The sequence below is a fragment of the Loxodonta africana genome, chromosome 1, assembly GCF_030014295.1.
Source record: "Loxodonta africana isolate mLoxAfr1 chromosome 1, mLoxAfr1.hap2, whole genome shotgun sequence".
Lineage (NCBI taxonomy): Eukaryota > Metazoa > Chordata > Mammalia > Proboscidea > Elephantidae > Loxodonta > Loxodonta africana.
Window position 1 is genome coordinate 105,411,211 of NC_087342.1, and position 27,279 is coordinate 105,438,489.

Genomic DNA, 27,279 nt, shown 5'->3' on the forward strand with positions numbered 1-27,279 from the left:
GTTTGACCTTCTTTTCCCAGCTCCCAAAGTGCCATGAAGGGCCATCAGGTAAATAAGGAGAAGAATGGGGTAGAGCACAAATTTTTTCACTTATTACTCCAAAGAATTGTTTGAATTGCCACATGCCATCAAAATAAAAATAAAATAAAACACTACCAGATGGCCATTCTGACTTCTTTGGCTTTATATAGGGGAGACCCTGGCATTATTTATGTGATATAAAAGAGCGTATCTTAATTGATAACAGACATTCTTGTCTTACATAAAAACCTCTGGGGGACTAAGATTTAGAACATACGGAGCAATGTGACAGTATTTGGGGACTAAGTCACTCTTAATGTGGTAGCTTCTATTATATCATAAGCAAAACGCTAACCATTTTCCGCAAGCACTGTTAAGGAACTTTATTTAGACTATTGCTTTTTCCTCAAACGGAGGTCAGAGTTTTAATATACAGTGTGCAGCCTTAGGAAGGGAAGTTGAAGGCCTGAAAACCACAGCAAGAGAAGTAGCTAAGCTGCCCCAGGTATTTGGCTGCAAGGTTGCAAGGCATGTGCCACCTGGCCAAGGAGTGTGGGCCCTCAGGAGGAGCGGCCATGGGTAGAGAGTGAGAGGGGGTAAGCTCTGACTGGGGTACAGAGGTGCACAGCTCAGAGCACTTGGCCCAGGCATAAGATCACCGAAACTTGTGCTGATGATTAAAGACAGAAGTCACTCCCGTTTGACTGCTCTTTGCTTATGCTGTGGCTGAAAGACTCAGCACTCTGAGGAACATTTGTGCCCCTGTAATTCTCCTTCACCTTCTCCCCTTTTTGGGCAATGAATGGGGTAGTGTCAGCCTCTCAACCTAAGCCCTCCTGTCCCACCCCCACCCTATTTCTCACTCCCACTTTGGGTAAGTGTGGCTTGTGTATTTTTTCTTTTCAGCAGACACGAGTCCAGCTAATGTGTTAATATCCGCAGTCACTTGCTGAACAGAAGTTTCGCAGAGGGTCTAAGATCAATAACTTGTAACCTTTCGTCAGTCAGGAAGGGCTAGGGTAAACATATGTGTAAGTAGAGGACATCTTGATACATGTGTCTTCTCTGCAGACGGGGCAATCCTTTACACTTGTGCACAGAGCGATTTAAGAAGATTCAGAAGCTCTGGCAGCAGCACAGCATCACGGAGGAAATCGGACATGCTCAGGAAGCAAATCAGACCCTGGTTGGCATCGACTGGCAGCACTTATAAGGGTTTCACTACCAAAAACACAAACTTTGATTCTTTTGTAACCCAGTTGGCTTTTCAAGAAAGACAGTAGGAAATAAGGTCTACTGAATTTGGAAATAAATTGTTTGTTTAAGCTTTTCTTCCCAGTTTTATTTTTATAGTTTCTGGCCCTAGGGACTAGACGAACACCATCCTCGTCGGCAGATTCCCGTGCATCATTTGCTGTTTGTCTCAGATGTAACTGGTCGGGTTTTAGGGCCCAGCGAGGAGCTTCTCTTCCTGAGCCCAGCTATCTGTTGTGGAAGCCTGACTCAACTCAGAAGTCTGACTGGGTCAACCTGAGCCATTTTGCATCCGTGATTGCAATGAACTGCAGGCCCAGAGCGGATCTCGAAGAGGCAGGAAGCCAAGTCTCTGGTGTTTTGAGGTCACACTTCGTGGTCCCTCTCAGTGACTCAGCACTGGGACTGGGTTGATTATCTCCTTGCTAAAGAGCTCCTAGCTCCAGAGCAAGGCAGTCGATTGTGAAGCTGGTATTCCTGTCTCCATCTGCTGTGAGAGGGCTGGGAGGTACCCGAGGGAGGAGCCCATTGGGAGGATTGGGGGAGGTGGTGTACTGGGTGCTGTTTTAGTGCTATAGACAGTTGATTTTTCTTTTTTTTTTTTAGTGAGACTTTTGGCTTTGAGAGAAAAAAACTCATTTTAAAGGGCTTTTTAAGAAAATGATATATTCTAATTTTTCAGACAGTACTGTTCTCTGGTATCATTTCTACAACTAAATTGAAAGAGTGTGCGCATCTAGAATCAAACACTCGTGGAAGAATGAGAACCTGGTGTTTTGAGATTGCTGCACCCCCACCCCTTCTGGCATTTCCTGGGGTGGAGGAGTTGCTGCTACCTGCTGGCCTCGTAGTTCCTGGGGCAGCCTGTGCACCCAGGCTTTTTTTTTAGAAAAACATTGTTCTTACTAAGAGGTGCCTTCCTAGAATGATAGCCACTTAGTAAAATAGCTTATAACCATTATATACCACACAACCCCTCTTGTTTGAAAGCTTGAATACTCACCGAGAGTGGTGGCAGATTTAATGGAGAAATAAACTCTGAGCCTCCCTAAGGTGGGGCTAGGGGACAAATGAATAATTCTGGCTCTTGAAGTTTTTTTTAACCAATGCAAGTGACCCTTTCACTCAGCTGTCTTTGAACTGCATCCATAAGTTGTGTTCTGCTGAGCTTTGCGCACCCCACAGCACACCCAGGAGGAAGGCAGAAACCCAAACCTGAAGCGCAAGTACGTTGGGATGCAGCAGCAGTATTCAGTGCCTCCTCTCCAGCAGTGTGTGAAGGAACCACCTCCTCTCAGAAGGATGCCTTGTCCCTTCCGGCTTGGGACTGGCTCGCCCAGCTGAGAGGAGGACCAACAGGAAGAAAACCCAGATTAAAATCATCTTTTGGCCCCCTTTTTTGTCCTGTCTTCCATTCTTAAGATCTGGTTGTTTGTGGATGGTATGATGATTTTAATATTTATTTTGGCCTCTCTGTCACATCTCAGTTCCTTCAGCTTTTAAGTCCAGCTTCTTTTGGCTTTCCTCCATACGTTCACCAAGCTGAAGTTTAAAATTGTAAGACCAGGTTTTCCCTCTCTAAATGTACTGTAGACATTTCTACAGAGGCAAACAACTCTCCACCTTCACAGAAGCCTGAGATTAACAGACAGAGGGTGCCCCTGGCCTCCATTCTCTGAGAATGTCAGGGAATCGTTGAGAGAATATGAATTTACATGAAATAGCAGCATACACACACTTTTTACCTTCTGGCGTGCACATTGTTAAGCTAGTTGTCTTCCCTACCTAACGAATCATCTTCGTTTTATGATTTGTTCCGCATGTATTTTGTCTGTTGTAGAAATGTTTATATAACATGCTTTCCATATCAGGGAAAATCATATCTGTTTAATAAATTGACTATAACTTTAATATCTGTGGACAACTTGTAAAATTTGGGATGTATCATATGTAAAAAGTTTAAAGATATCCAAATAAATGCTTTAGGTGTTGACATTACTTGGGCCAGCCTACGTCTTTTTCTGTTTTACCTGTATATATTTAAATGCCATGGAAGTATTCCCCATGTCACCTTGCTACAAATAAAGTGGGACACCTGTATTAGGTTGAAATTTAAGATGCTTATATTATTAGTGTCAATTATGGCCATTAGCCAAACCATCTTGACCTCCCCTGGAAAAGCTTAATCAGCATTTCAGCCGATTATGTTTCATATTCATTGACTGTGACAGCTTGTGACCTTTCTGGACCATTATGGACTGCAAATCACTTGGAAAACAAGACACTTGAAGTCTCTCCCACAGCCCCAAGACCTGTCTCGAGGTTTAAATTTTTGTGTTCATCCTTCACCTGGTGACCTCCATATCCTAGTCCTTACACACTCCCCAAACTCTTCTGCTTATGAGATACAGGTAGTAAGGAGACTATACTCTAGTTTTAGGGTAAGTCATTGCCTATGAGAGCTCTGCCCTGCTTTTCAACATCCGTCTTGAAGGAAAGCATCAAACGAAAGAGGCCAGGGTCTGTGTGTTCCCTGTCTCCTGACAATTAAGGCTGCTCCCTGCATCCTCCCTTCCCCAGTCTGGCTGTCTTCAGGTCCAGGACTCACTAAGCCCCTCTGACATGCTGATTCCTGTGTCCCTACTCTTCTGTAAAAGTCAAGTTTATTAAGGTATTTTATACACAGTAAAATTCACCCTTTTTAGTGTACAGTTTTATTCATTTTGACAAACACAGTCATTTAACAACCACCACAACCAAGAAGTAGAATAGTTCTATTACCCCCAGAAAGTTCCCTCAGGCTTCCTTGTAGTCATTTATGTCCCTTGACTCTCAGTCCCTGGTAACACTGACCTTTTTCTGCCCCTTGGTCTTTCCCAGGGTGTTATAAAAATGGTATTACATATGTAGCCTTTTGAGTCTGGTTTCTTTTTCACTAAGAAGAAGAATACACGAGAGTGAGTCATCCATGTTGTTGTGTTCCTTTTGACTTCTGAGTAGTATTCCATCAGAAGGATGTTTATGTACTTACCAGGTGAAGGACATTTGGGCGGTTTTGGACAATTATGAATAAAGCCTCTATAAGCATTTCTGTAAAGGTTTCTGAAGGAGCCTAAGTTTTCATTTCCATTAGGTAAATAAGTAGGGGGTTATTTCTCGTATCTTAGTCCTCCACCCACACCGTCCTTGGAGCACAACGTTCACTGCTGTCTAACTTGCTGTTTACACTCATCCTCTGATTTGGAGGATAGGATATAATGGCATCAGGGGTAAGAACTGAAGTTTTGTTCCTTCAAGCCAATCTTCTATCCAGTGAGAACTGGGAAGGCATTCCCTTTGTCCCCTGGAGTTCCTAACACGGCTCTGCTGGCTGGCCACATTTCATTGAGAACTGTGTATTTATGAGTGAGAGGCCCTAAGTTGCCTTGGCATACCCCTGCCCTGGCTAAACTGCAAACCTGCTGGCCTAGCATTACAGGTGCCCGGACGAGGAGCGGCAGAGAACTGTGCAGAGCAAGCTCCTAATCTGATTAACCCGTATTGAGGTCACTCAGGGTTTATCTGCTGGTGGCACAGCCCTGGGCTTGAAGCATGTTGCACGAGGCAGTGGGTTCTTGAGCTGAGGCCACAAATCCCAGGACACCCCTCTTTCTGAAGGGGCAGAATAAGTAGCTATTACCTGCTTCTTCATTTTGAAGTGAATGTTTTAAAAAGAAGTAGTAAAGCCCCGTCTTTACCTTTTATGCCACGCCAGGGCCAGGCTGGCAGAACTTTTCAAAAAAGTTCTTGGTAGTCCCTTGGGAGAAACAAGTTTACACTGGCCCAAGGAAAGACAAGAAGAACCTGGTGCCAGAGTCTTGCTGGGCACTGGTAGGTGGCCAGAAGGGAGGGGCCAGATTTCTTTTGCGGCTGTTTGGCTACTGGGAAGACCCAGGTATGGTCTGTCAACCCTAAGCCTGCTCTGGACCAACTGACAGGATTTGTCATTGGGTCACTTTGCCCTTGGTCTTCCCACCGGCAGTCACGCTCTCAGGTTGCTCCATCTGCCCCATAACCTGGCCCCAGGAAGACGCATTTCCCTGTTTGGGGGAGAGTAGGGGGGAAAAAAATGGAATTTTTGCGTAAATCACTAAATTAAGATCCCACGTATTAAATTCAGTTCTGGCCCAAACTCCAGCCAATGTCAAGACGATTTGAATAACCTAATAGTCATTTGTTCTTGTGAGTAAGAGACAGCAGGAGGGAGAGAGGTGACGCCTGCATTGTTGAAGCGGCATCCCAGATCATTGGCAATGCTTCCTTTTTAATGTCATTTTCTTCCCCCCTTTTTTTTCCAGTAGTAAATATTAGCTAGAGTTGGAGATCCTGTTGTACATGTTGTTGAATGGCCTAAGACACTCATTTAACGTAAGTGATTTTCATAAATGTAATATTTAATGCCTATTGTAAAGCTGTAACAGCACAGTTACACCCGTGGGCCTAGAGCAGCAGTTACATGGTGGTTTTCAGCATTCCTGAGAAGGTAGGAGAGCTCGGGGACCCTTGTCAGAGGGGGCTGACTCCCTCAGCAGTTTCAGTGTAGCTCGTTACTTGGTCTCAAGGAGACTCAAAAGTCGAATTGAACCTAGGACCAAAGTCCAACAGGGAGTCCAAACGTCCGTGACCTGGTCTTCTGCCTGAGAGAATTAACGCCTGGAACATACCCCAGGCAACACCAGAAGTCCTATTTTCTCCACATTGAAAATTCTTAGGACAGCAATGAACCCAAACAGTCCAAAGCAATCCGTTCCTCAACACCATTGTTCGGTCAGAAGCAGAGGTCAATTGTCCGTGGGCTGTTCCCTTTCCATTTCCTTCTGGCTTTGGTCTTCAGCCAGGTGGGAATGGGCATCTTGATTGTTCATCTGCTTGCCAGAATATGCTGAGCCCTGCCTTGGTCACAAGTGAAATCATTCCTTCCCCTGAAAGCTTCCTTCCTCTCTTGTTCCCGAGGGAAGTAAAAATTCCTGCGCTTGCTGGCTTGGGAAGGTGGGCTCTCAAAGATTTATCTTCACTGGAGGCATTCCAGAAATACTGCTTTGCATAGTACGTATCTGCAGGGAGAAGTTCTCCAAGACCTCACCCTCTACTGTGGACATCTAGCATTGTGCATGAAGCCTGTCATGGCCACCTGTGTGGGTATCCCTGGGCCCCCAAAGAGATGAGGCCTGTTCTCAAATGGGGGAGCTCTTGTCTGAGTTTTGCACCTCTTCCACAGAAGGGCAGTAATCTAGCCCAGTGCTTACGGACAAGCCAAAGGAGATCACCCTGCACTTCAGGGCTAGGAACTGCCAACCGTCTGACTTCCTCCGCCGTGGCTCCCTACTGGCCAAGTGACTGAGGGCATGTGAATGTAACAAAAGCAGGCCTTCAGCTGTGTTTTGGGGGAAGAGAAATAATCCCCTGTCTTAAAGTTTTCTTGCCCCATGGTTGAAGAATTCCTGTTTTGAGCCCTCAATGCTTTTGAAGAGTCCATTACTCTTAGAAGAGTATCACTGTCCCCCACCTCCCACCTCTAAACAAACAAAATGGCCGACCTGTTATTCTTGGCATTCAAAAAAAAAGTGACAACATGGCCAGTACATTTTTCAGACTCCAAGTGATGCTTTGGACATTGTGTGAAGCAACTTTGAGCTCATAACAGGCAAACAAAAGGGAAGCAGCCCTCAGGTATGGCCAGTAGCCTCGGGGTGGAACTGAATTCTTGTGCTTTGGAGACAGACTTGTGCTAGGTGTGGTCATCCGTTGAGAGGCCCCAAATGTGGGAAAAAATGGAGGTACTCCCCTAAGTGTACCACGAGGGCATATGCTAGGGCAGTGGACCAGAGTAGGGGCTCATTTATTTGCATTTTGAGTCAATCATTCAACAGATGTTCACCAAATGTTTCCAGAGACCCTAAACTTTAAATCCCACCATCAAGAAGAGTCTCTGGAAGATGGTGCCCTCCTCGGGAGATTCAGACTTTCAGAGTTGGGCGAGGGGGGATCACGTTTCTTGAAGTCCACTACTTCTCAGTGTTCAGGAGGGGTGGGGACTCTGGACCTTCAGCCAGCCTCTGGGGCCTGGCCCGCATCCTCGCCCTGGGCATCCACCTGGTTGCTCTTGCCCAGCTTCTTCAAGCTCTCAAGGAAGGCCTTCCACGTCTCCTGCACACTCTTCTCCAGCAGCCAGCCCTCACTCTCGCACTCTGGGTCCTCGGGGTTCGACACGCTTTCCAGCGCTGTGTGCAGGTAACGCAGCCCGATCGTTATGGTCACCTAGTGGGGAGAAGAGGAGACTTACAGGAGAGCAGAGAGGAGTAGCTGGTGATTGGGGCCATTCGGAAACCATGGAAACCACTGGACTATCCTCCCCAACCAGTTGCCATTGGTCAATTCCATTCAACAGTGTGTACCACAGGATCCCCAACTCCAGCTAATATTTACTACCAAAATTGTGCTTCATAGGGTTTTCAATGGCTGATTTTTTAGAAATAGATAGTGAGCCCTTTCTTCTGAGGCACATCTGGGTGAATTCGAACCTTCAACCTTTTGGTTACCAGCTGAACATGTTAACCACTTGTACCACCTAAGAATTCCCTGTATCTCCCTAAACCAAACCAAACCCATTGCCATCGAGTCAGTTCCAACTCACAGCAACACTGTAGGACAGAGTAGAACTGCCCCCATAAGGTTTCGAAGTCTGTCATCTTTACAGAAGCAGACTGCCACATCTTTCTTCTATGGAGTGGCTGGTGGCTTCGAACTGCTGACCTTTCAATTAGCAGCTGAGTGCTTAACCATTGCACGACCAGGGCTCCTTTGTACCTCCCTGGGGCCCTTAAAATAAGGCAAGCACTGTTGAGTCGGGGTTAGTGAAGGCCTGCTCCACCCACCCTGGCCTCAGTGTTCAAGATACCTGCCCTTCTCCAAGCTCATCTCCATTCTCCTCTTTCCAGCCACCACCCTGGGCTTCTTTGGATTCCTCCCACACACCACCCTTTCTTCCCTCCAGGTCTTTACCATTTGCTGTTCTCTCTGCCTAGAACATTTTCCTCTCTGTATTCACCTGCCTAATTCAGCCTCAAGGAGCCCAGGTGCACAGTGGTTAAGTGCTCAGTTGCTAACAAAAGGTCTGCAGTTCGAACCCACGAGCCACTCTGCAGGAGAAAGATGTGGCAATCTGTTTCCATAAAGATTACAGCCTTGAAAACCCTATGGGGCAGTTCTCCTACTCTGTCCTACAGGGTCACTATGAGTCGGAATCAACTCGTCCGGCAATGGGTTTAATTCAGCCTCATCCCTCAATGTCCTTCCTGCTGCACATCTCCCCTCCCCTCACCCTGGGCTCTCACCGTCCGTGTGCATTAGTGCCTTGCTCCCACAGTATTGGGCCCAAATTCCTAGCACATTGCTTTGCACATATCAGATGTTCAGTAACTGTTGGACTGAATTAAAAGTCACCTCCTTTTCTCCAAACAGTATATGAGTGGTCTCCCTTTACTTTCATTATTTTGATTAGTCCAGTGATGGACAGATGAATGACGGAATGGATGCTAGTAATGGATCATTTGGGTTTGTTCACCAGTAGTCACTGTGGGACAGATAGTGGTATCAGAATTCCTGGGCTCAAATCCCAGCTCTGGCACTCAACCAACCATGTGACTAAAAAAACCAAACACCTTTATTCCTCTGGTTTGTAGATGTTCAGAAGAAACGGTGCCTGCCTCGCATGGGTGCTGTGATACTTCAGCATGTGTGACCTGCTCAGTGCCTGGTGCACGGTAGGGGCTGATGTGTTAGCTGTAGTTTGTTAGTATTCAGCTTGGTAAGTATTGCTTTCACTTTTCTAATTACATAATCTGTTAACCACTTGTTTCTACTTATATTTCCTGTTTGCTCTCTTATCCTTCTCCTTTTATGATACAGCAAACTGTGAGAAGAACAGGCCTGCTAAAGGAGAGCATCTATTCCCTGAGGGCAAGGGTGGGCCTTGCCAGTCTTGGTCACCCAATATCCCAGCACCTAGAATAGCATCAGCTAGTGGTGGGGCCTCAGTAAGTATCTGTTGAATGAATGCTCTGGGACAATTTATAATTATGATAGTAGATGACACCAGTAACTGATAAAGATTTATTATTATTATCCATTGACCACCACTCATCTGGATATTATCCTATCACTGTCATACTGTGGTAGCTTGTGAGTTGCTGTGATGCTGGAAGCTATGCCACCAGTATTTCAAATACAAGCAGGGTCACCCATGGTGGACAAGTTTCAGTGGAGCTTCCAGACTAAGACTAAGAAAAAGGACCTGCAATAGGTAAGTGGTAACTTTGATGAAGAATAAGACAGTACACAATACCGGGGAAGTTAGCACAACTTGACCAAGGCAAAGTCATAGAAGCTCCATAGACACATCCAAATTCCCTGAGGAAACAAATTACGGGACTAAGGGCTGGGCACAATGCTTTCAGGGGACATCCAGCTCAATTGGCATACCATAGTTTATAAAGAAAATGTTCTACATCCTATTTGGGTGAGGAGCATCTTGGGTCTTAAAAGCTTGTGAGTAGCCATCTAAGACACTCCACCGGTTCCACCCTGTTTGGAGAGAGAATGAAAAAAACCAAAGATACAAGGGAAAGATTAGTCCAAAGGGCTCGTGGACCACAACTACCACAGCCTCCGCCAGACTGAGTCCAGCACAACTAGATGGTACCTGGCTACTACCACTGACTGCTCTGATAGGGATCACAATAGAGGGTCCCGGACAGAGTTGGAGAAAAATATAGAACAAAATTCAAACTCACAAAAAAGACTAAACTTACTGACCTGACAGAGACTGGAGAACCCCAAGAGTATGGCCCCAGAGGCCCTTTTAACTCAGTACTGAAGTTACTCCTGAGGTTCACCCTTTAGCCAAGATTAGACAGGCCATAAAACAAACAATAATACACATAGCTCAACCATGGGTATGAGACTAAATCGGCACACCAGCTCAGGAGCAAAGATGAGAAGGCAGGAGGGGACAGGAAAGCTAGACTAATAGAAATGGGAAACCCAAGTTCGAGAAGGGAGGAGTGTTGACATGTCACAGGCTTGAAAACCAGTGTCACAAAACAATATGTGTATTAATTGTTTAATGAGACACTAATTTGCTCTGTAAACCTTCATCTAAAGAACAGTAAAAAAAAAAAAAAAAGGAATTTGGAAGACAGCTACCTGCCCAACCGACTATAAGGGACCCATATTTGTGCCCATTCTAAAGAAAGATGATGCAACAGAATGTGGAAAGTATCAAACAATATCATTAGCATCCCATCCAAGTAAAATTTTCCTGAAGATAGTTCAAAAATGGTTACAGCCGTACATCAACAGGTAACTGTCAGAAATTCAAGCCGGACTCAGGAGAGGGTGTGGAATGAGGGATATCATTGCTGATGTCAGATAGATCTTGGCTGAAAGCAGAGAATGCCAGAAAGATGTTTACCTGTGTTTTACTGGCTGTGTAAAAGCATTCGACTGTGTGGATCATAATAAATTCTGGATAAGGTGAAGAATGGGAATTCCAAAGCAGTCAAGAACACTTAGTTGTGCTCATGAGGAACCTGTACTTAGATCAAGAGGCAGTCATTTGAACAGAGCAAAGGGATCCTGCGTTGTTTAAAAATCAGGAAAGGTGTGCGTCAGGGGTGTATCCTTTCACCATACTTATTCAGTCTGTATACTGAGCAAATAATCTGAGAAGGTGGACTATATGAAGAAGAATGTGACATCAGGATTGGAGGAAGACTCATTAACAACCTGTGATATGCAGATGATACAACCTTGTGTGTTGAAAGCAGGGGATTTGAAGAACTTACTGATAAGATCAAAGACCACACAGCCTTCAGTATGCATTACATCTCAGAGTAAAGAAAAGAAAAAGCCTCACAACTGGACCAAGAAGCAACATCATGATAAATGGAGAAAAGATAGAAGTTGTCAAGGGTTTCATTTTACTTGAATCCACAATCAACACCATGGAAGCAGCAGTCAAGGAACCAAACGACATATTGCATTGGGCTAATCTGCTGCAAAAGACCTCCTTAAAGCGTTAAAAAGTAAAGATGCCATTTTGAGGACTAAGGCGCACCTCATCTGCATACAAAAGCTGGACAATGAATAAAGAAGACTGAAGAAGAACTCATGCCTTTGAATCATGGTGTTGAGGAAGAATACTGAATATACTATGGACTGCCAGAAGAACGAACAAATCTATCTTGGAAGAAGTACAGTCAAAATGCTCATTAGGAACAAGGATGATAAGACTTCGTCTCACATCATTTAGATGTGTCCCTGAAGAAGGACATCATGCTTGGTAAAGTAGAAGGTAGACGAAAAAGTAGAAGACCCTCAAGGAGATGGACTGACACAGGGCTGCTACAATGGGCTCAAACATAGCAATGATTGTGAGGATGGTTTGGGACTGGGCAATGTTTCTTTCTGTTGTACCCAGGGTTGCTATGAGTTGGAACTGACTCATGACACGTAACAAGTGTCCATTGAAAGTGTAATAAAATATTTTTAAAGTGGAAAAGGTTGCCTCCTCCAGGAAGTCCTCTTGGTGTGAATGTGCCCACTCTGATCCCCCTCCTGCTTTCCTGAAAGAGGCCTGCTACACTATGAATTTTGCATTTGACAATGGCCCTCCTTTTCGTTAATAAGTTAGATTTCATCCTCTAACCAGATTGTGACGCCCAGGAAGACAAGGCTCAGGTCCAGGAATTCTGTTGTTAGCCCAGTTACCTTTGTGCCCATCACAAAGGTCTGCCCACTAAAAGATCTTGAATAAAAGTCAAGGGCATTCAAATTGCTGTTCTCAGTGAGCTGGTCCTTATCTCACTGTTGTGTGAGATCGAAAGGATTCCAACTCATAGCAACCCTATAGGACAGAGTAGAACTGCCCCCATAGACTGTGATCTTTATGGGAGCAGATCATCAGTTCTTTTCTCTCGCAAAGCAGCTGGTAGGTTCAAACCACCAACCTTCTTCCAGTTAGCAGCCAAGTGCGTAACCTTTGTGCCACCAGAGCTCCTGCCTCATCTTACTAGGTTCCTGTAGAGGTGAGTGTAAATGGAACCCCGTTTGCCCACTGACTTCCATTAGCCTTTTAGGCTTCTTTTCATGGATTTTCAGGAGACGCTACCTCCTAACTTTCTAGCCATGCGCTTCTCTCCTTGTTCTACCCACTCATCCCAAAGCTCTGCCTCAGTGAGCCAAAGACCAATACATCGTCACTGAATGTGCCTTTTGCTTCAACACTGAAGAAGCCTTTCTAGAACACAGTCACCCTCTAGTTTTATGTGATGAGTTAGAATACGTGTATCTCAGCTGAGAGCACAACTACAGAATGTGAATTTCTACAGAGTGCTGGAGTCCGTGGGTGGTGTAAACAGTTAACCCAAAAGGTTGGAGTTCGAGTCAGCCCAGAGATGCCTCAAAAGAAAGGTCTAGTGACCTTACTTCAAAAAAAATCAGCCATTGAACATCTAGCTCAATTGGCATAACATAGTTTATAAAGAATATGTTCTACAGTCTATTTTGGTGAGAAGCATCTGGGGTCTTAAAAGCCTGCAAGCAGCCATCTAGGATACTCCACTGGTCTCACCCCTTTGGGAGCAAGGAAGAATGAAGGAAACTAAAGAAACAAGGGAAAGATTAGTCCAAAGGACCAATGGACCACATCTACCACGGCCTCCGCCAGGCTGAGTCCGGTAAAACTAGATGGTGCCTGGCTACCACCATTGACTGCTCTGACAGGAATCACAATAGAGGGTCCCGGACAGAGCTGGAGAAAAATATAGAACAAAATTCTAACTCAAAAAGAAAGACCAGGCTTCCTGGCCTGACAGAGACTGGAGAAACCCTGAGAGTACGGCCCCTGGACATACTCAGTAATGAAGTCACTCCTGAGGTTCACCCTTCATCTAAAGATTGAACAAGCCCATGCAACAAAACAGACTAAAGGAGCACACCAGCCCTGGGTCAGGGATTTGAAGGAAGTAGGGAACAGGAAAGCTGGTAATAGGGAACCCAGGGTTAAGAAGGGAGAGTATTGACATGTGGTGGGGTTGTTAACCAATGTCATAGAACAATGTGTGTACTGTTTGATGGGAAACTAGTTTGTTCTGTAAACCTTCATCTAAAGTACAATTTTAAAAAAACAAAATCAGCCATTGAAAGCCCTGTGGAGCACAGTTCTACTCTGACACACATGGGGTCACCATTTGACTCGAAGGCAACTCGTTGTAAGAAATCAACTTACTTAAAGAAACCTTCCAGGAAACCTTCTCTAAAGGAAAAAGCTTCCCCACCTAATGTTTCTTGTTTTATACACTTTTATTCTGGAGTCTAGATTAGCTCAAATAGGTGCCCCTGAGTCATCTTCTGTGTCACCTTGGTCTAAAAAAAATCCCATTGCCATCGAGTTGATTCCTGACCCATAGCAACCCTATAAGACGGGGTAGAACTGCCCCATAGGGTTTCCAAGGACCAGATGGTAGATTCAAACTGCCGACCTTTTGGTTAGCAACCAAGCTCTTAACCACTGTGCCACCAGGGCCCCACCATCTTGGTCTACCACCCACTAACACACTCTCTCGTTCAACACCTAGGACAGTGTTTGGCACACTGTAGGGATTTAAGAAATAGCTCTTCAACAAATTAATGAATTTAACAGATGTGCACGGAGGCTGAGGGTTTGCTACCTTCCAAGCCCTGTAGCTACAGACAGGAATGAAGCTATGGGCCTTCTGGTTCTCACAAATGAGATAAGATGAACCCACAAAGAATTAGAATAACAAGTAAATGATGACTGCCATCTCCAGAGAAGCACAAATCCAAATAGCTCCCACTTCCTGACCACCCCCAATGTTCATATCATCTCCCGTTGCCACCTAAGAGTCCCCAAAGCTAAGGGCTGTGTGTTATCTCCATAGGACATGGAAGTTTTGCCAAGACCTCAGAATCAAAAAGTGGAGGCACTGGGCGAACCTTCAAAACATTATGCTAAGACAAAAGGTCACTCTTGTCTGATCCCGTTTGTATGAAATGTCTACAATAGGTGGATCCATAGAGATGGAAGGCAGACTGGTAGTTGTCAAGGGCTGGGGAATGGGGGAGAGGTGGGGGGTAACTGCTTAATGGGTAGGAGTTTCCTTTTAGGGTGATGAAAATGTTCTGGAACAAGACAGAGGTGGTGGTTGCACAATGCTGGGGAGTGCTAAATGCCACTGAATTGTTATTTTGAAACAGTTAGTTTAATGTTAGCAGCCCCTGCGTGATGCAAACAGTTAAGCACTCAACTACTAGCTCAAAGGTTGACAGTTCGAATCCACCCACAGGTGCCTCAGAAGACAGGCCTGGCGATGTTTCTGAAAGGTCACAGCCTTGAAAACCTTAGGGAGCTCAATTCTACTTGCACACATGGGGTCGCCATGAGTCAGAGCCAACTCAATGCAACTAATGACAACAACAGTTTAATGTTATATGAATTTCACCTCAGTAGACTTTATTCTAAGAGGTAGGGAAAAATAAAAAAGAGTAGAGACACTGGGATTCAAGCCCAGCCCATCTGAACCGCGGCCAGACTGAGGCTGGCTCTGAGGAGGGAGAGATGCTCTCCAGCCTGCATCCACCCAGTTAAGCCCAAAGGGGGAAGGTGGTACCCTCTGTCCTCGTGCCTCCGCTGGCCCAGACCCACCTCGAAGAGCCAGACGAGGAGCACAGCAGCACCCATGGAGTTCATGAGGCTGCTGTAGTAGCTCAGTAGGGCGTCCCTGCAGCCACGCACCCACAGGTTGAGCTCCTCAGTCTGGTGGTCGTAGCTGTAGTGCGCCGAGTTGTTGGTCAACTGGTACTGGATGCAGGGCCGTGGCGAGCTGGGGTTGCAGCAGCTGAAGGGAACACCATCCACTAGGTACCGCCCATCCACGTTGCTCTTGACGCGACTGGAGGAGAAACAGACAGCCTGAAACAGGCTTCCAGACTTCTCACCAGGGGTCAGTTCCTCCAGCCCCTACCTCGAAGCCAAGCATATTCGTTCATTCGCTCACACAATAAATATTCTCTGTATGCCTCCTATGTGCCAGCCACTTTCTAGGCACTGAGGATAGAGCAGTGGACACTCAGCCAACGCCCCTGCCTTCCTGGAGCTTATGTTCTAGAGGGGAGAGACCGGTGCCAAATGAAGCCAGTGAACGGGCGCATAGGAATTCTCTCACCTACACTGAGTGCTGCCAGGCTCCCGTGCCAGGCTGGTAAGCCTCAGGCAGGGGTGAGAGAGGTGAAATGGGAAGGAAGCACAGAAATGGGAGAGTCCTTACCAGGTGCTGTGACTGTCAGACTTGAGCCCCCAGCCCCTCTCCAGCCTTATCCCCCGTCACAGGTCACTGGTGACCAAGACCCCTCTGGCCAGATCAGCTCTGCTCCAGAATACGTTCCAGAAGGCCTGCTCTGATCCAGGGCTCACTCAGGGGCTGGGATGGAGAGGAGTCCCTTGCTGGTGCAAATGGTTAACATGCCCTCTCAGCTGCTAACTGAAAAGTTGGAGGTTCCAGTCCACCCTGAGGCACCTCGGAAGAAAGGCCTGGCAATCTACTTCTGAAATATCAGCCGTTGAAAATCCGATAGAGCACAGTTCTACTCTGACACACATGAGGTCGTCATGAGTCAGAGTTAACTCCATAGCAACTGATTAGGGATGGATACGCAAGCAAGGCAAGCACAGTCCTTGCCCTCAGGTGCTCACCTTCCATGGTGAACTCTGCCCCCAGCCACGTGGGAGCCCCGTGCTCACCTGCAGGAAGGATGTGGCCTGCACCCTCAGCTGTCCAGGTACTACAGGAGAACTCAGGGTGGCCGGCAGGGCTCCCAGCATAACTTTTGTATTTCTAGTTTCTATGTTTACAGCACACCATACACCTCATGGGGTCAGAAGTCTCAGGGAAAAGTCTCCTTTCCTGTCAGCGAACTGGCTGTGTTCTCTCCTGACCTTAGTGGGGTCACACAGGCATCTTTGTAAAACGTCATCAAGCTGTGCACTGAGAACCTGTGCGTTTTACTGTGTGCATGCCATCTCCGGTAAAGTTTTTTTTTTTTTTTTTTTAAGTTTCACATGAACAATGCAATACATAATCACAGCTGACCTTTACAGCACAAGAAGAGAAAGCATGTTATTGTTTAAAGTGGAAATTATTTTCTACGATGATAATCGAAATGGCAACTATACTCTTTAAAAAGATATCAGTGTTTAGCATCTAAATAAAATCTCTTGAATACAAAGAGTCGCCCTCTCCTTCCTGTCCCCCAGGTCCCCTCACTGGGGGCAAACCACTGTGGCCAGCTCAGCCAACACAGACAAGCAAACACGGATTCTACAGATATTCTCATTCTTCCAGGGTGTGTTTGCTTGTCTGTTAGTTTAACCCACATGGTAAGATTATATAATGCTGTCTTGAACCTCTCTTTTTTCCCTTAGAAATGTCTCAGAGATTTTTTTCATTTCCACCCTTGGAGAGCGTCCTTGGTTTCTCTAAAGAGCTTCGTGACACTCCGTTGTGTGGATGGGCTGTGGGCTCTAACCACTGATGGACATGTGGATTTTGCCCAATCTCCTGTTCGTGCAAACATGGCACCTAGGTCATTTTGCAGATGTGTGAGTATATCTAGAAGGTAAATTTCTCGAAGAGGCATCCCTGCATCAGAGGGTGGTTTCATCTGTGAACTTGTCAGATTTCTCCCCCTGGGCGTTGCGTGATTGCACCCCTGCCAGCTGTGCCTGAGAAAGCCTGCCCCCCACGGCTGCACCAACACATGGTCCTGCCCAACTTTTAATCTTTGCCAACCTGGCAGATGAAAAATGTTACCTCCAGGTTGTTTTAATTCCCATTTTTCTTATTGCAAGTGAGGCTGAGCATCTTTTGATATTTTTTTAATTTTTTTTAATCTGTAAGTGAAAGTTTACAGTTCAAGTTAGTTTCTCATACCAAAATTTATAGCCACATTGTTATATGACCCTAGTTGCTCTCCCCATAATGTGACAGCACACTCCTTTCCACCCTGGATTTCCCGTGTCCATTCAGTCAGCTCCTGTCCCTTTCTGCCTTCTCATCCCACCTCCGGACAGGAGCTGCCTTTTGATATGTTTAAGAGCCGTTTCTGGCTCATTTTCTGTGAACTATCTGTTGATCTCCAGTGCTATTAGGACTCCAGAAAGGCTGGACAAGGTGGCCTCCTTGATTCTGAAACAACCCTCACCTGGGTTATGGCAACACTACTTCCATACCCCCTGTAGCCCCTGACCTCTACTTTGTGGACAGGACCCACATCCTGGAGGACAGGTGGCCCTGAGTGGCATGAGCATACAGGACGGTGATGAGGGCAGGACCACTGGGTTTGGCTCTGGCTCTACCACAAACCAGCTCTGCCCCTCTGGACACATTCCTTAACCTCTCCAGGCCTCAGCTTCCTTATATGTAAAACACGGTTGACACGAGGAGTCGGTGAAACAATACATGTAAAAATGCTTAGAAGAGTGCAATACCTGGTAGGTGTGCAATAAGCATGAACTACTATTGTTACTCAGAGTCTCTCTGGGTGGCACAAATGGTTAACGTGCTTGGCTGCTAACCAAGAGGTTACAGCTTCAAATCCACCCAGAAGCTCCTCAGAAGAAAAGCCTGGCAATCTACTTCTGAAAAATCACCCATTGAAAAGCCTGTAGAGCATGGTTCTACTCTGACACACACAGCTTCTCCATGAATCAGCAACTAGGGCTTTTTTTTTTTTTTTTGGTTATTATTATTATTCATGAGTGAAGGCTGACTCTTGCTGCAGAGAGAGAGCTCACAATCCAGTTGTGAAAACAGGACAGACCCATCCAGCACTGGCAGTGGTCACCATAAGAACTGTGGAGGCTGAACCATCAGCTTCTCAAGGCGACGACCATGTCTGATGTTGTCGGTGTATCCCAGCACAGAGCTCACTGCCTGGCACACGGGGTGCTGTTAAACATAGGCTGGGGAGGGAGTAACTAGTACTAAAGCTTGTGCCTGTCCCCTGATTAGCCCACTCAGCTCTGGCTCAGGAGCCCCTCGCTCAGGGTCCAGCCAGGTAGGGCCCTGGGTAAGTGCTGCCTGGGGGGCCTTCTGCAGGGCAAAGGGCAGGCTGGAGGGTGTTGGAGGGGCCATCAGATTGGGGCTCCTCTTCCCTGTGAGAGGGTACCACTAAGCAAACCGTAGTCTCTGAAGTGCTCCTTCCCACCACACAGCTAAGCCCAACACATACTCCTCAAGGCTGGGGGCCCCCAAACTCAGAGCTGTCTGTCCCTCTTCCTGGCTTGCGGGCTGTCCCTTGAGCCCTCACTCTCCAGCACAACGTCCCAGGTGACCCGTTTGTGTCCCCACACAGAGAATGGATATAGTAGAGAGCAGAGCTTTGAGTCCTACATCTGCATTTGTGAGCCACAGAAGTTAACCTCTCTGAGCTGTGTGAGGCAGGATGAATACAGGGGTCTTGGGGACATCAGGCTTGGTACCTGGTTGACCCTCAGAAAATGTTAACTCCTCCTCCCTTAGGGAGCCCTCGTGCCTTAGTGGTTAAGAGCTCAGCTGCTAACCAAAAAGTCAGCAGTTCAAATCCACTAGCCGCTCCTTGGAAACCCTATGGGGCAGTTCTACTCTGTCCTATAGAGTAGCTACGAATCGGAATCAACTCAACCGCAAGGGGTTTGCTGCAGTGGGTTCCCCCCTTAGAGCCATTCAGTGTAAGAGCTGGACAGGACCTCAAAAACTACCAGATGCTTCTACAGAGGAGGAAGTGAGGCCCAAAGCGGGCAGGGCCTGGCCCCAAGCCTCAGACCCCACCCAGCCTGCAGCAGTTGGACATCCCATCCATGGACATCCCATGCATGTCCCCCCTCTCAGGTCCTTCCTGCATGTTGGCTTTTTCTAAACTTCCTGGGAAAGTGTGAGTTCCTTCCCCTGTACCAGCAGCCCTTTCCTGGCCACCATCACCTCGCTATGCATCTCCAGGTGTCCCTAATTTGGGGTAAAGTTTGCAGATCTGCCTCATATACACTACACCTGCAGTCGTGTGGGCTGAGGCCAGCAGAAGCACTGGGTGGCCCTCAGTCGGCAGGCTGGCCTCCCAGACAGCATCCATCTCCTCATCTCACCTTGCTGACCCCCAGTGGACAAGCTGTCTTGCTGGTCTCCACAGGGCAGGGTTGTGTCTCCCCTCAGACTGGGGCTCCCTTAGGGCAAGGCTGTGTCTCCCTTCAGACTGGGGCTCCCTGAGGGCAGGGCTTTATTTCTCTTCAGAATGGGGCTCCCTGAGGGCAGGGCCTGGGTCAGCCTGGAGGACGCAGGCTGACTTGGTGGAGGTCGGGCTGCCTGTGAGTGACCCCAGCCTGGGACCTCTCAGGGTTCCACACCTCTGGAACCAGCCCTACCCCAGAAGCATCAGCTTGTTTACTCAGTGCTTGCCCTCCTTCCAACCATAGATTAAGGTCCCACTCACCCTCTTAAGATAAAGCTAGGCAGCAGAGATCTTAGGTGGTGAGCTGGGTATTTATATCAGGGAGTGTTTCCCAGGCTACAAATCTCTAAGTTTCCTAGGACACCCTAGAAGGGAGGGGGCATACCAGGGGCAGGCCCTGGGAACGCAGGCAGAGTGAGAGAACCCAGCCCTCCTCTCAGGAACTGCACTGGAAAGCTAGAGGGTGAGGACCTCGACTTTCTCTACCCCAGCAGCTAGCTGTGTTCATCCTTCATGTGAACAGAATGCCTCAGGGAAACCCTCTGGAAAACGATATGCCGGGGCACAGCCGCAAGCACCAGAACCCTGCCCACGCCTGCCTGCCCGGTACCAGCGACGCTTGAGGACTGTGGGAATCTTCTCCAGACTATCCACCCACTAATCAGCTCATGGCTACAGGATCACCTCCCGTAGTCCTGGGGTCCAGGAAAAGAGTGGGGTTCACCCCAGACTTTTTACTGACTCCTCCAAATTCAGTGGGGGAAGTAAGAAGGAAAAAGGAGAAGGGAATTATTTAAAAAAAAAAAAAAATCTTGGTGGTGATGAATAAATATATGCACACCCATGTTCAATGCAGCACTGTTCACAATAGCAAAAAGATGGAAACCACCTAGGTGCCTACCAACAGACGAAGGGATAAACAAATTATGGCATATACTGTGCAACAATAAAGAACAACAACGAATCTGCGAAACATTTCATAACATGGATGAACCTGGAAGGCATTATGCTGAGTGAAATTAGTCAGTTAAAAAAGGACAAATATTATATGAGACCACTATTATAAGAACTCAAGAAAACATTTAAACACAGAAGAAAACATTCTTTGATGGTTATGAGGGTGGGGAGGGAGGGAGATGGGTATTCACTAACTAGATAGTAGACAAGAATTATATTAGGTGAAGGGAAAGACAACACACAATACAGGGGAAGTCAACACAATTGGACTAAACCAAAAGCTAAGAAGTTTCCTGAATACAACAAAACACTTCAAGGCACAGAGTAGCAGAGGCGGAGGTCTGGGGACCATGGTTTCAGGGGACATCTAGGGCAATTGGCATGACAAAATTTATTAAGAAAACGTTCTGCATCCCACTGTGGTGAGTGGCATCTGCGGTCTTAAAAGCTAGCAAGCTGCCATCTAAGATGCGCCAGTTGGTCCCCACTGACCTGTAGCAAAGGAGAATGAAGAACACTAAAGACACAAGGAAAATATTGGCCGAAGATACAGAAAGGGCCACATAAACTAGAGACTCCGTCAGCCTGTGACCGGAAGAACTAGATGGTGCCTGACTACAACCAATGACTGCCCTGACAGGGAACACAGCAGAGAGTCCATCATGGAGCAGGAGAAAAGCAGGGTGCAGAACTCAAATTCTAGTAAAAAGACCAGGCTTATTGGTCTGACTGAGACTGGAGGAACCCTGGCAGACATGGTCCCCGGACTTTCTGTTAACCCAGAACTAAAATCATCATTCCTGAAGCCAACTCTTGAGACAAAGATTATAGTGGACCATAAGACATAAAAATGATACTCGTGAAGAGTGTGCTTCTTAGGTCAAGTAAATACATGAGACTAAATGGGCAGCTCCTGTCCAGAGGTGAGATGAGAAGGCAGAAAGGGACAGGAGCTGGTTGAATGAAACACGGGAAATCCGGGAAGGAAAGGAGGAGTGTGCTGTCACATTATAGAGAGAGCAACCAGGGTCACAGAACAACGTGTATATAAATTTTTGTATGAGAAACTAACTTGAGCTGTAAACTTTCACTTAAAGCACAATTAAAAAATAAATAAATAAATACCTTGGTGGTGAATAATAGAAGTCCCTGGGTATGCAAATAGTTAACACATTCAGCTGCTAACCAAAAGGTTGGAGGTTCAAGTCCACCCAGAGGCACCTCAGAAGAAAGGCCTGGTGATCTACTTCCCAAAAATTAGCCACTGAAAACCCTCTGGACACATACAAGGTCACCATGAGTTGAAGTGGACTCCAAGGTGAATGGTAACAGTACCCTCTTCTCCTGCCTTCCTGCTAGACCCTCCCCAGCTACTCAGCCATCTTATGCCTCAGGACCCTAGCCCTTAAGGTGCTGCCAAGAAGACCCTGAAGAACTCGGCTGCTAATCAGAAGGTTGGCAGTTTGAATCCACCAGCCAGCCACTCCTTGGAAACTCTAGGGGACAGTTCTACTTTGTCCTATCTGGTCGCTATGAGTCAGAATCGACTCAGTAACAACGTGTTTTGGATTTGGTCATCTCACAAAAACAAGTGTACTTTATGTTTTTCAGAGGATGATTTTGGTGAGCCAGTTTTGTTGCATAAACTTATATAACACTCCTAAATTAAGCAGTCAAGATGTGAACAGAAAAAAATTTTTTTTAGTGTTCCTGTGTGGGGTGAAGTGGCAGGCCACATTCTCTCATTCATTCCTGTGATCATTCATTCATTTGTTCATTGTTTCTACAAAACAAAAAGGGCCGTGCTGGGCACTGGTCCCAGGTGCCACCCTTCAGGCAAAGCCAACTAACTCCATGACGCTTCCTGGACACAACTCCAGGGCCTCACATCCCTCACGGGCACTGTCCACAGACCATTCATTTATAAGTTTAGGAAATGATGATGTGACCCTCTCTCTGCGAAGGGGACCCCAGAGCAACCCTCTCGGGCTACGTAGCCCTTGGCAGCATGGGAGACACCAACAAGGGACCTCAATCCCTGGAGGTTTTGGAAAGGAGACAGGGATTTTAGTTCTACAAAAAGAGAACACACATTTTCTTCCTGGAAATTTAATCTAGGGAAATAATACAGGCCGAGAGGGTGGTGGTAGAAAGAGAAAGAAGGCAAAAGTCACAAAGATGTCAGAAGGTAAATAAGAACAACCTAAGCGGCTACCTAAGGGACAGGGCTAAGCATAGACTGATACAGTCATTCAGTGGAATATTATTGTTGTTGTATGCTGGCAAGTTGATTCTGACTCCTATCAACCCTACAGGACAGAGTAAAGCTGCCCCATAGGGTTTCCTAGGCTGTAATCTTTATGGGAGCAGATACCCAGGTCTTTTCTCCCGTGCCTCTCTGCTGGTGAGTTCCAACCACCAACCTTTCGCTGAGCAGCTGAGTGCTTAACCACTGTGTCACTGGAGCTCCTTCGAATATTATGCAACCATTACATATGATCAGTTTGAACAGTATGCAAATGTAACACTATTAAATTATAAAACGAAGCACTCAATTTATTCATACTATGGTTTTTTTTTTTTATGGTTACACTGTGTTGTCATGTGAATGTTAGCAAGACTAGGCTGAAATGTGGAAAATTAAATCAATGGATTAGTTGTGGATGAGAATCTGCCTTGAATTTCCTTTCCTGTTTTCTTTTCTCTCCTTGTCCCTATAGAGAAACTTTTTTTTCAAGTCAGTGGAGTTAGGATAATTTCGCACCAACAAGTCAATATGGGACAACATGGCAGTCTTGATCAAGCTAAATGTTTCCCGGCAAATCTAGAGAAACTGACCATTGGGAGTGGAGCAACCTGGAGAATTTCTCTGCTTTGGGACAGAAGAGGATTTGAGGATTACAGGGAGATTTTGTAAGTCCCTCCAAGGACTTTCTCTATGCAGAAGACAATCAAGGAAAATGGCAGAGGAAAAGGTGAAAAGCCCCTTCTCTTCCGCTCACAAACGCCGCTTCCACTATCAGCCTCTGCCCCCAGCTCTAGGAATTCTGCTCCTCCCTCCTGGGGGCAGGCCACCTTGTGCTGCCCCTGTGGACCTGTCATCTAGGAAGGCCAGAGTGATGTACAACCCTCTCCTTGAATGGGATTTGTAGCAGACTAGCAGTAATCCGCATCCACAAAGTCCCAAGTGATGACCTAGAATCTGAATTCCCTTCCATTTAAGGTGCAGCTTAGCTAGCCACCTGGGGTTCATTAGTGTTGTCTGGGCTTTAAGCACGCCCTGTTACTGGTGCCCAAGGTCCTGAGTTCAAGTCTCCCTTGGACTTGCCAACTTCACTCAGAGGAAAAAACACTCTGGGGAGCAGAGCTGAACTGCCAGCTTCAGCCCGGGTATAGGTAGAGCTGGACAGAGAGAAGAGGTGAGGGTGACCCATGATGGTGGCCCACTGGGAATAACAGTACACAGGCAGGTGTCTCTAACACAGAAGATGAGATTCTGCTTTCTCGCTAACATGTCCTTACATCCCATCACAGGATGTGGTTTTCACATACACCAAGAATACTCTAGAAACATGTCATCGTGCTGCACTATCATGATTTAAGAAGTAAATATCAGCAGGCACATAATGAGAACCTACTACATATGCCAGGCTCTGAACAGAGCTGGAAGGTGACCTATAAGATCACCCATTCCAGCGCCTTCGTTTAATACACGGGTGAAGGATGGTGATCTGTCCCCTAAAGCCTGGGAAATCCTATGGGGTAGTTCTTCTTTGTCCTATAGGGTCGCTATGAATTGGAATCAAATGGACAAATGCCACACAACGATAACAACAACAAAGGAAGGCCCAGAGGGACTTGCCCAAGGTCATACAGCTAATTAACTACAGCCTAGATGTCCTGATTGCCCTGTTCTCTGTTTTCTCCACCATATGTGAGGACAAACACCCTGGGAGTGGGTGTTCAGGGTCGAATGATTGGAAAACAGGTAGTTAATTGAGAAATTTAAGCTTCTGGGACTGAATCAATCTACCCGAGTAAATGAGACGTGAAGCCAAATAATGTCTCAGGGTATGTGACCTTGGAATAATACCGTCCCTACTTCACGATGCAGACATACATTCCTGGCCAGGTCTTCCTCCCTGGGGACTTCTATCCAAGCAAGTTATATAATTTGCTATCTTATTCCCACCAACCATAGGAAGTTGCCATTTTTGTAAGTCAAAAACGATAGAATATTGGCTATTCCACATAGTTCGACCTAATTTTGTTGTTGTTGTTGTTGTGAGCCACTGAGTCGATTCTGACTCATAGTGACTCTGTAGGACAGAGTAAAACTGCCCCAGAGGGTTTCCTAGGCTGTAATCTTTATAGCAGCAGATCACCAAGTCTTTTCTCCCGTGGAGCAGCTGGTGGGTTTGAACCACCAACCTTTTGGTTAGCAGCTGAGCACTTAACCACTGGACCACCAGGGCTTCTTGTTCAACCTGATTATACACTCACATATGCAGTAATAAGTAGTACACACAGAGCCCATTGGGGAGGAAAAGGCCCTGGATAGAGGCGGGTCAGAGGCCTGAACCTCTGTGTTCCCATAGAGCTCTGACCCTGGGGCTGGAAGCCACTCACTCTTTGACTTCTTTGGAGGAAAAGTCCAGGTAGCGGTTGCTGATCCACTGAATCTCAAACCAGTCCCTAAAGCCATTGTTGCCACAGCATTTGAACTCAATCTGCAGCATGTCGATGGTCTTCTTCATGAAGCACCTGCCGGGGGTATCGGTGTCCCGGTAATACTTCATGCCGTTCTTGAGCCCATGAGCCAGGGTGCTCTCCAGCGAGCCTCGCATCAGAAAGCAGCAAAGGGCCACAAGGAAGAGGGCAATGTTGAAGAGGACACAGATGGCCAGGTATGGCTTCAGCAAGGGCTTCCACTTGGCGTACTTGGCAGGGTCCAGGGCATCATAGCAGATCTTGCCAGCCAGAGAGTTGAAGACACAGGACAGCACCCCCACTCCTATCAAGGAGTTGGGCACAAAATGGCTCTCTGAATTATTCATCACATCGCTCCTCTTCCGGAGTTCAATCTTCAGGAACAGCCCAAGGCTGAAGATGATGATACCAGCCAACACAGACAGCCAGTTCATGAGCCAAAGCCCTTGGGCCAACTTGACCCGCTTCTTCTGGTCAAATTTGACTTTCAGGAGCGCCATGCTTGCAGGGTGCAGTCCCGGTAGCCTCCCACAACCAACCTTGCACTCCTGACTTTAATGAGCTCAGAGGCTGATGATTCAGGGCCTTGGGAAGGGTGCAGGCGGCTGAAGGCAGCAGCTCCAGGGGCTGCCCATGTTGAGCTCCCCCTAGCCTGAGACCCCCACTAACCCAGGCGTGGAGGCAGAGTCACAGTTCACGCAGGGGCTAGTGCTTGGCGTCGTTTCTGCAGCTCCTTTCCCAGCCAACAAGCTGAACATTGCAGATTAAAAGTGGGATCCATAAGACATCTTGCTAATCTCCTTAGCCAGGTTCATCCCATTAGATAAAGCCCTGCCAGCCTCAAAACATGGCCAAAAGGAGCCTCCACATACACACTGCAGAAAAAGCTCTGCATTCAGCTGGGAGAGTCAGGAGCAAAATGGGGGAGACTGGCCAGAAGGGCTTTATCCTGAAGGTCTGGGTCAGGTCATGTGTCTCCCCAGAAGCAAGTTTCCAGGCCTAGCTCCTTCAGAATGTCCTATCTTGCCCACAGCTCCCTCTCACCCACATCTCCCATTACAGAGCATCCTGTTGGTATTAGTTGCTGTCAAGTAGATTCTGATTGATGGTGACCCAAGTATGCACAGTAGAATGCTCCATACAGTTTTCAAGGCTGTGACCTTTGCAACAGGCAGGTTGCCAGGCCTGTCTTCTGAGGTGCCTCTGGGTGAGTTTGAACCACCAACCTTTCAGCTAGTAGTCAAGGACTTTGCCGTTTGGGCCACCCAGGGACTCATCACAGGGCATACCCATTGCCGCCAAGTTGATTCCAACTGATAGTGACCCTTATAGGACAGAGCAGAACTGCCTCATAGAGTTTCCAAGGCTGTAACCTTTACGGTAGCAGACTGCCACATCTTTCTCCCATGGAGCAGCTGGTAGGTTCAAACCACTGACCTTTCCGTTAACAGCCGAGCATTTAACCACTGTGCCACCAGCACTCCTTATTACAGGGGATAGTGAAGCGTAATTAGTCAAGAATAATGAAGAGTTGGTCTCAAGAAATCTGAGACATTGGCTTCTTTAAGGTATCTCTTGGTATCCCCATGGCACTCAGCCTAGCGCCAGGCCAAGGACAGGCACTCAATATATATCAAATGAAAGAATGAACATATAAAACTAAGATGCTACTGTGGATTAATTACTTTTGTGTTTGGCCTTTTTAGCTATGGTCTTGTAACTCCCACCAAAGTGATTATGTGATAGGGTAATTGTGGCCTACCAAGGGGATTGGTCACTTTTGCCTTAAAAGAGAGCCAATTCCAGAGCAGAGAGGAGGAGCCCACCAAAAAGGAAGGAGAGACCCAACAACAGAGACCCAGCAGCAAGAGACTGCCCTTTGGGCTTCCCAGCCCATGGAGAAAGAAAGCTGAGTGCCTTTGGGCAGAGACTGAGGGCCAGGGAGAGGCATGCCTGTGAGCACAGCTGGGGAGAGGCTATCCCGATGGAAGAACTGTATCCTGAGTGTTCTTGAGC

The 27,279-nt window shown here is 46.9% G+C and overlaps 2 protein-coding genes across 11 annotated transcripts in view; one reads left to right on the plus strand and one right to left on the minus strand.

Moving 5' to 3' along the window:
- UBR2 (ubiquitin protein ligase E3 component n-recognin 2) overlaps positions 1 to 3,272 on the plus strand; it is a 129,153-nt gene extending 125,881 nt beyond the window's left edge. For all 10 annotated transcript variants that reach the window (XM_023545647.2, XM_003403912.4, XM_010587621.3 and 7 more), the window contains one exon: positions 1,093 to 3,272. In XM_023545647.2, the coding sequence (XP_023401415.1) occupies positions 1,093 to 1,234 (142 nt within the window). In that variant the 3' untranslated portion in view covers positions 1,235 to 3,272. The remainder of the gene's footprint in view (positions 1 to 1,092) is intronic.
- A 3,896-nt stretch (positions 3,273 to 7,168) lies between these two features.
- Positions 7,169 to 26,997, minus strand: PRPH2 (peripherin 2). The gene is made up of 3 exons (XM_003403911.4): positions 25,183 to 26,997; positions 15,041 to 15,287; positions 7,169 to 7,572 (listed from the first exon to the last, which is right to left on the minus strand). The coding sequence occupies exons 1-3, from the start codon at positions 25,761 to 25,763 to the stop codon at positions 7,360 to 7,362; spliced, it is 1,041 nt and encodes a 346-aa protein (XP_003403959.1). The 5' UTR covers positions 25,764 to 26,997; the 3' UTR covers positions 7,169 to 7,359.
- Positions 26,998 to 27,279: the final 282 nt, after the last annotated feature.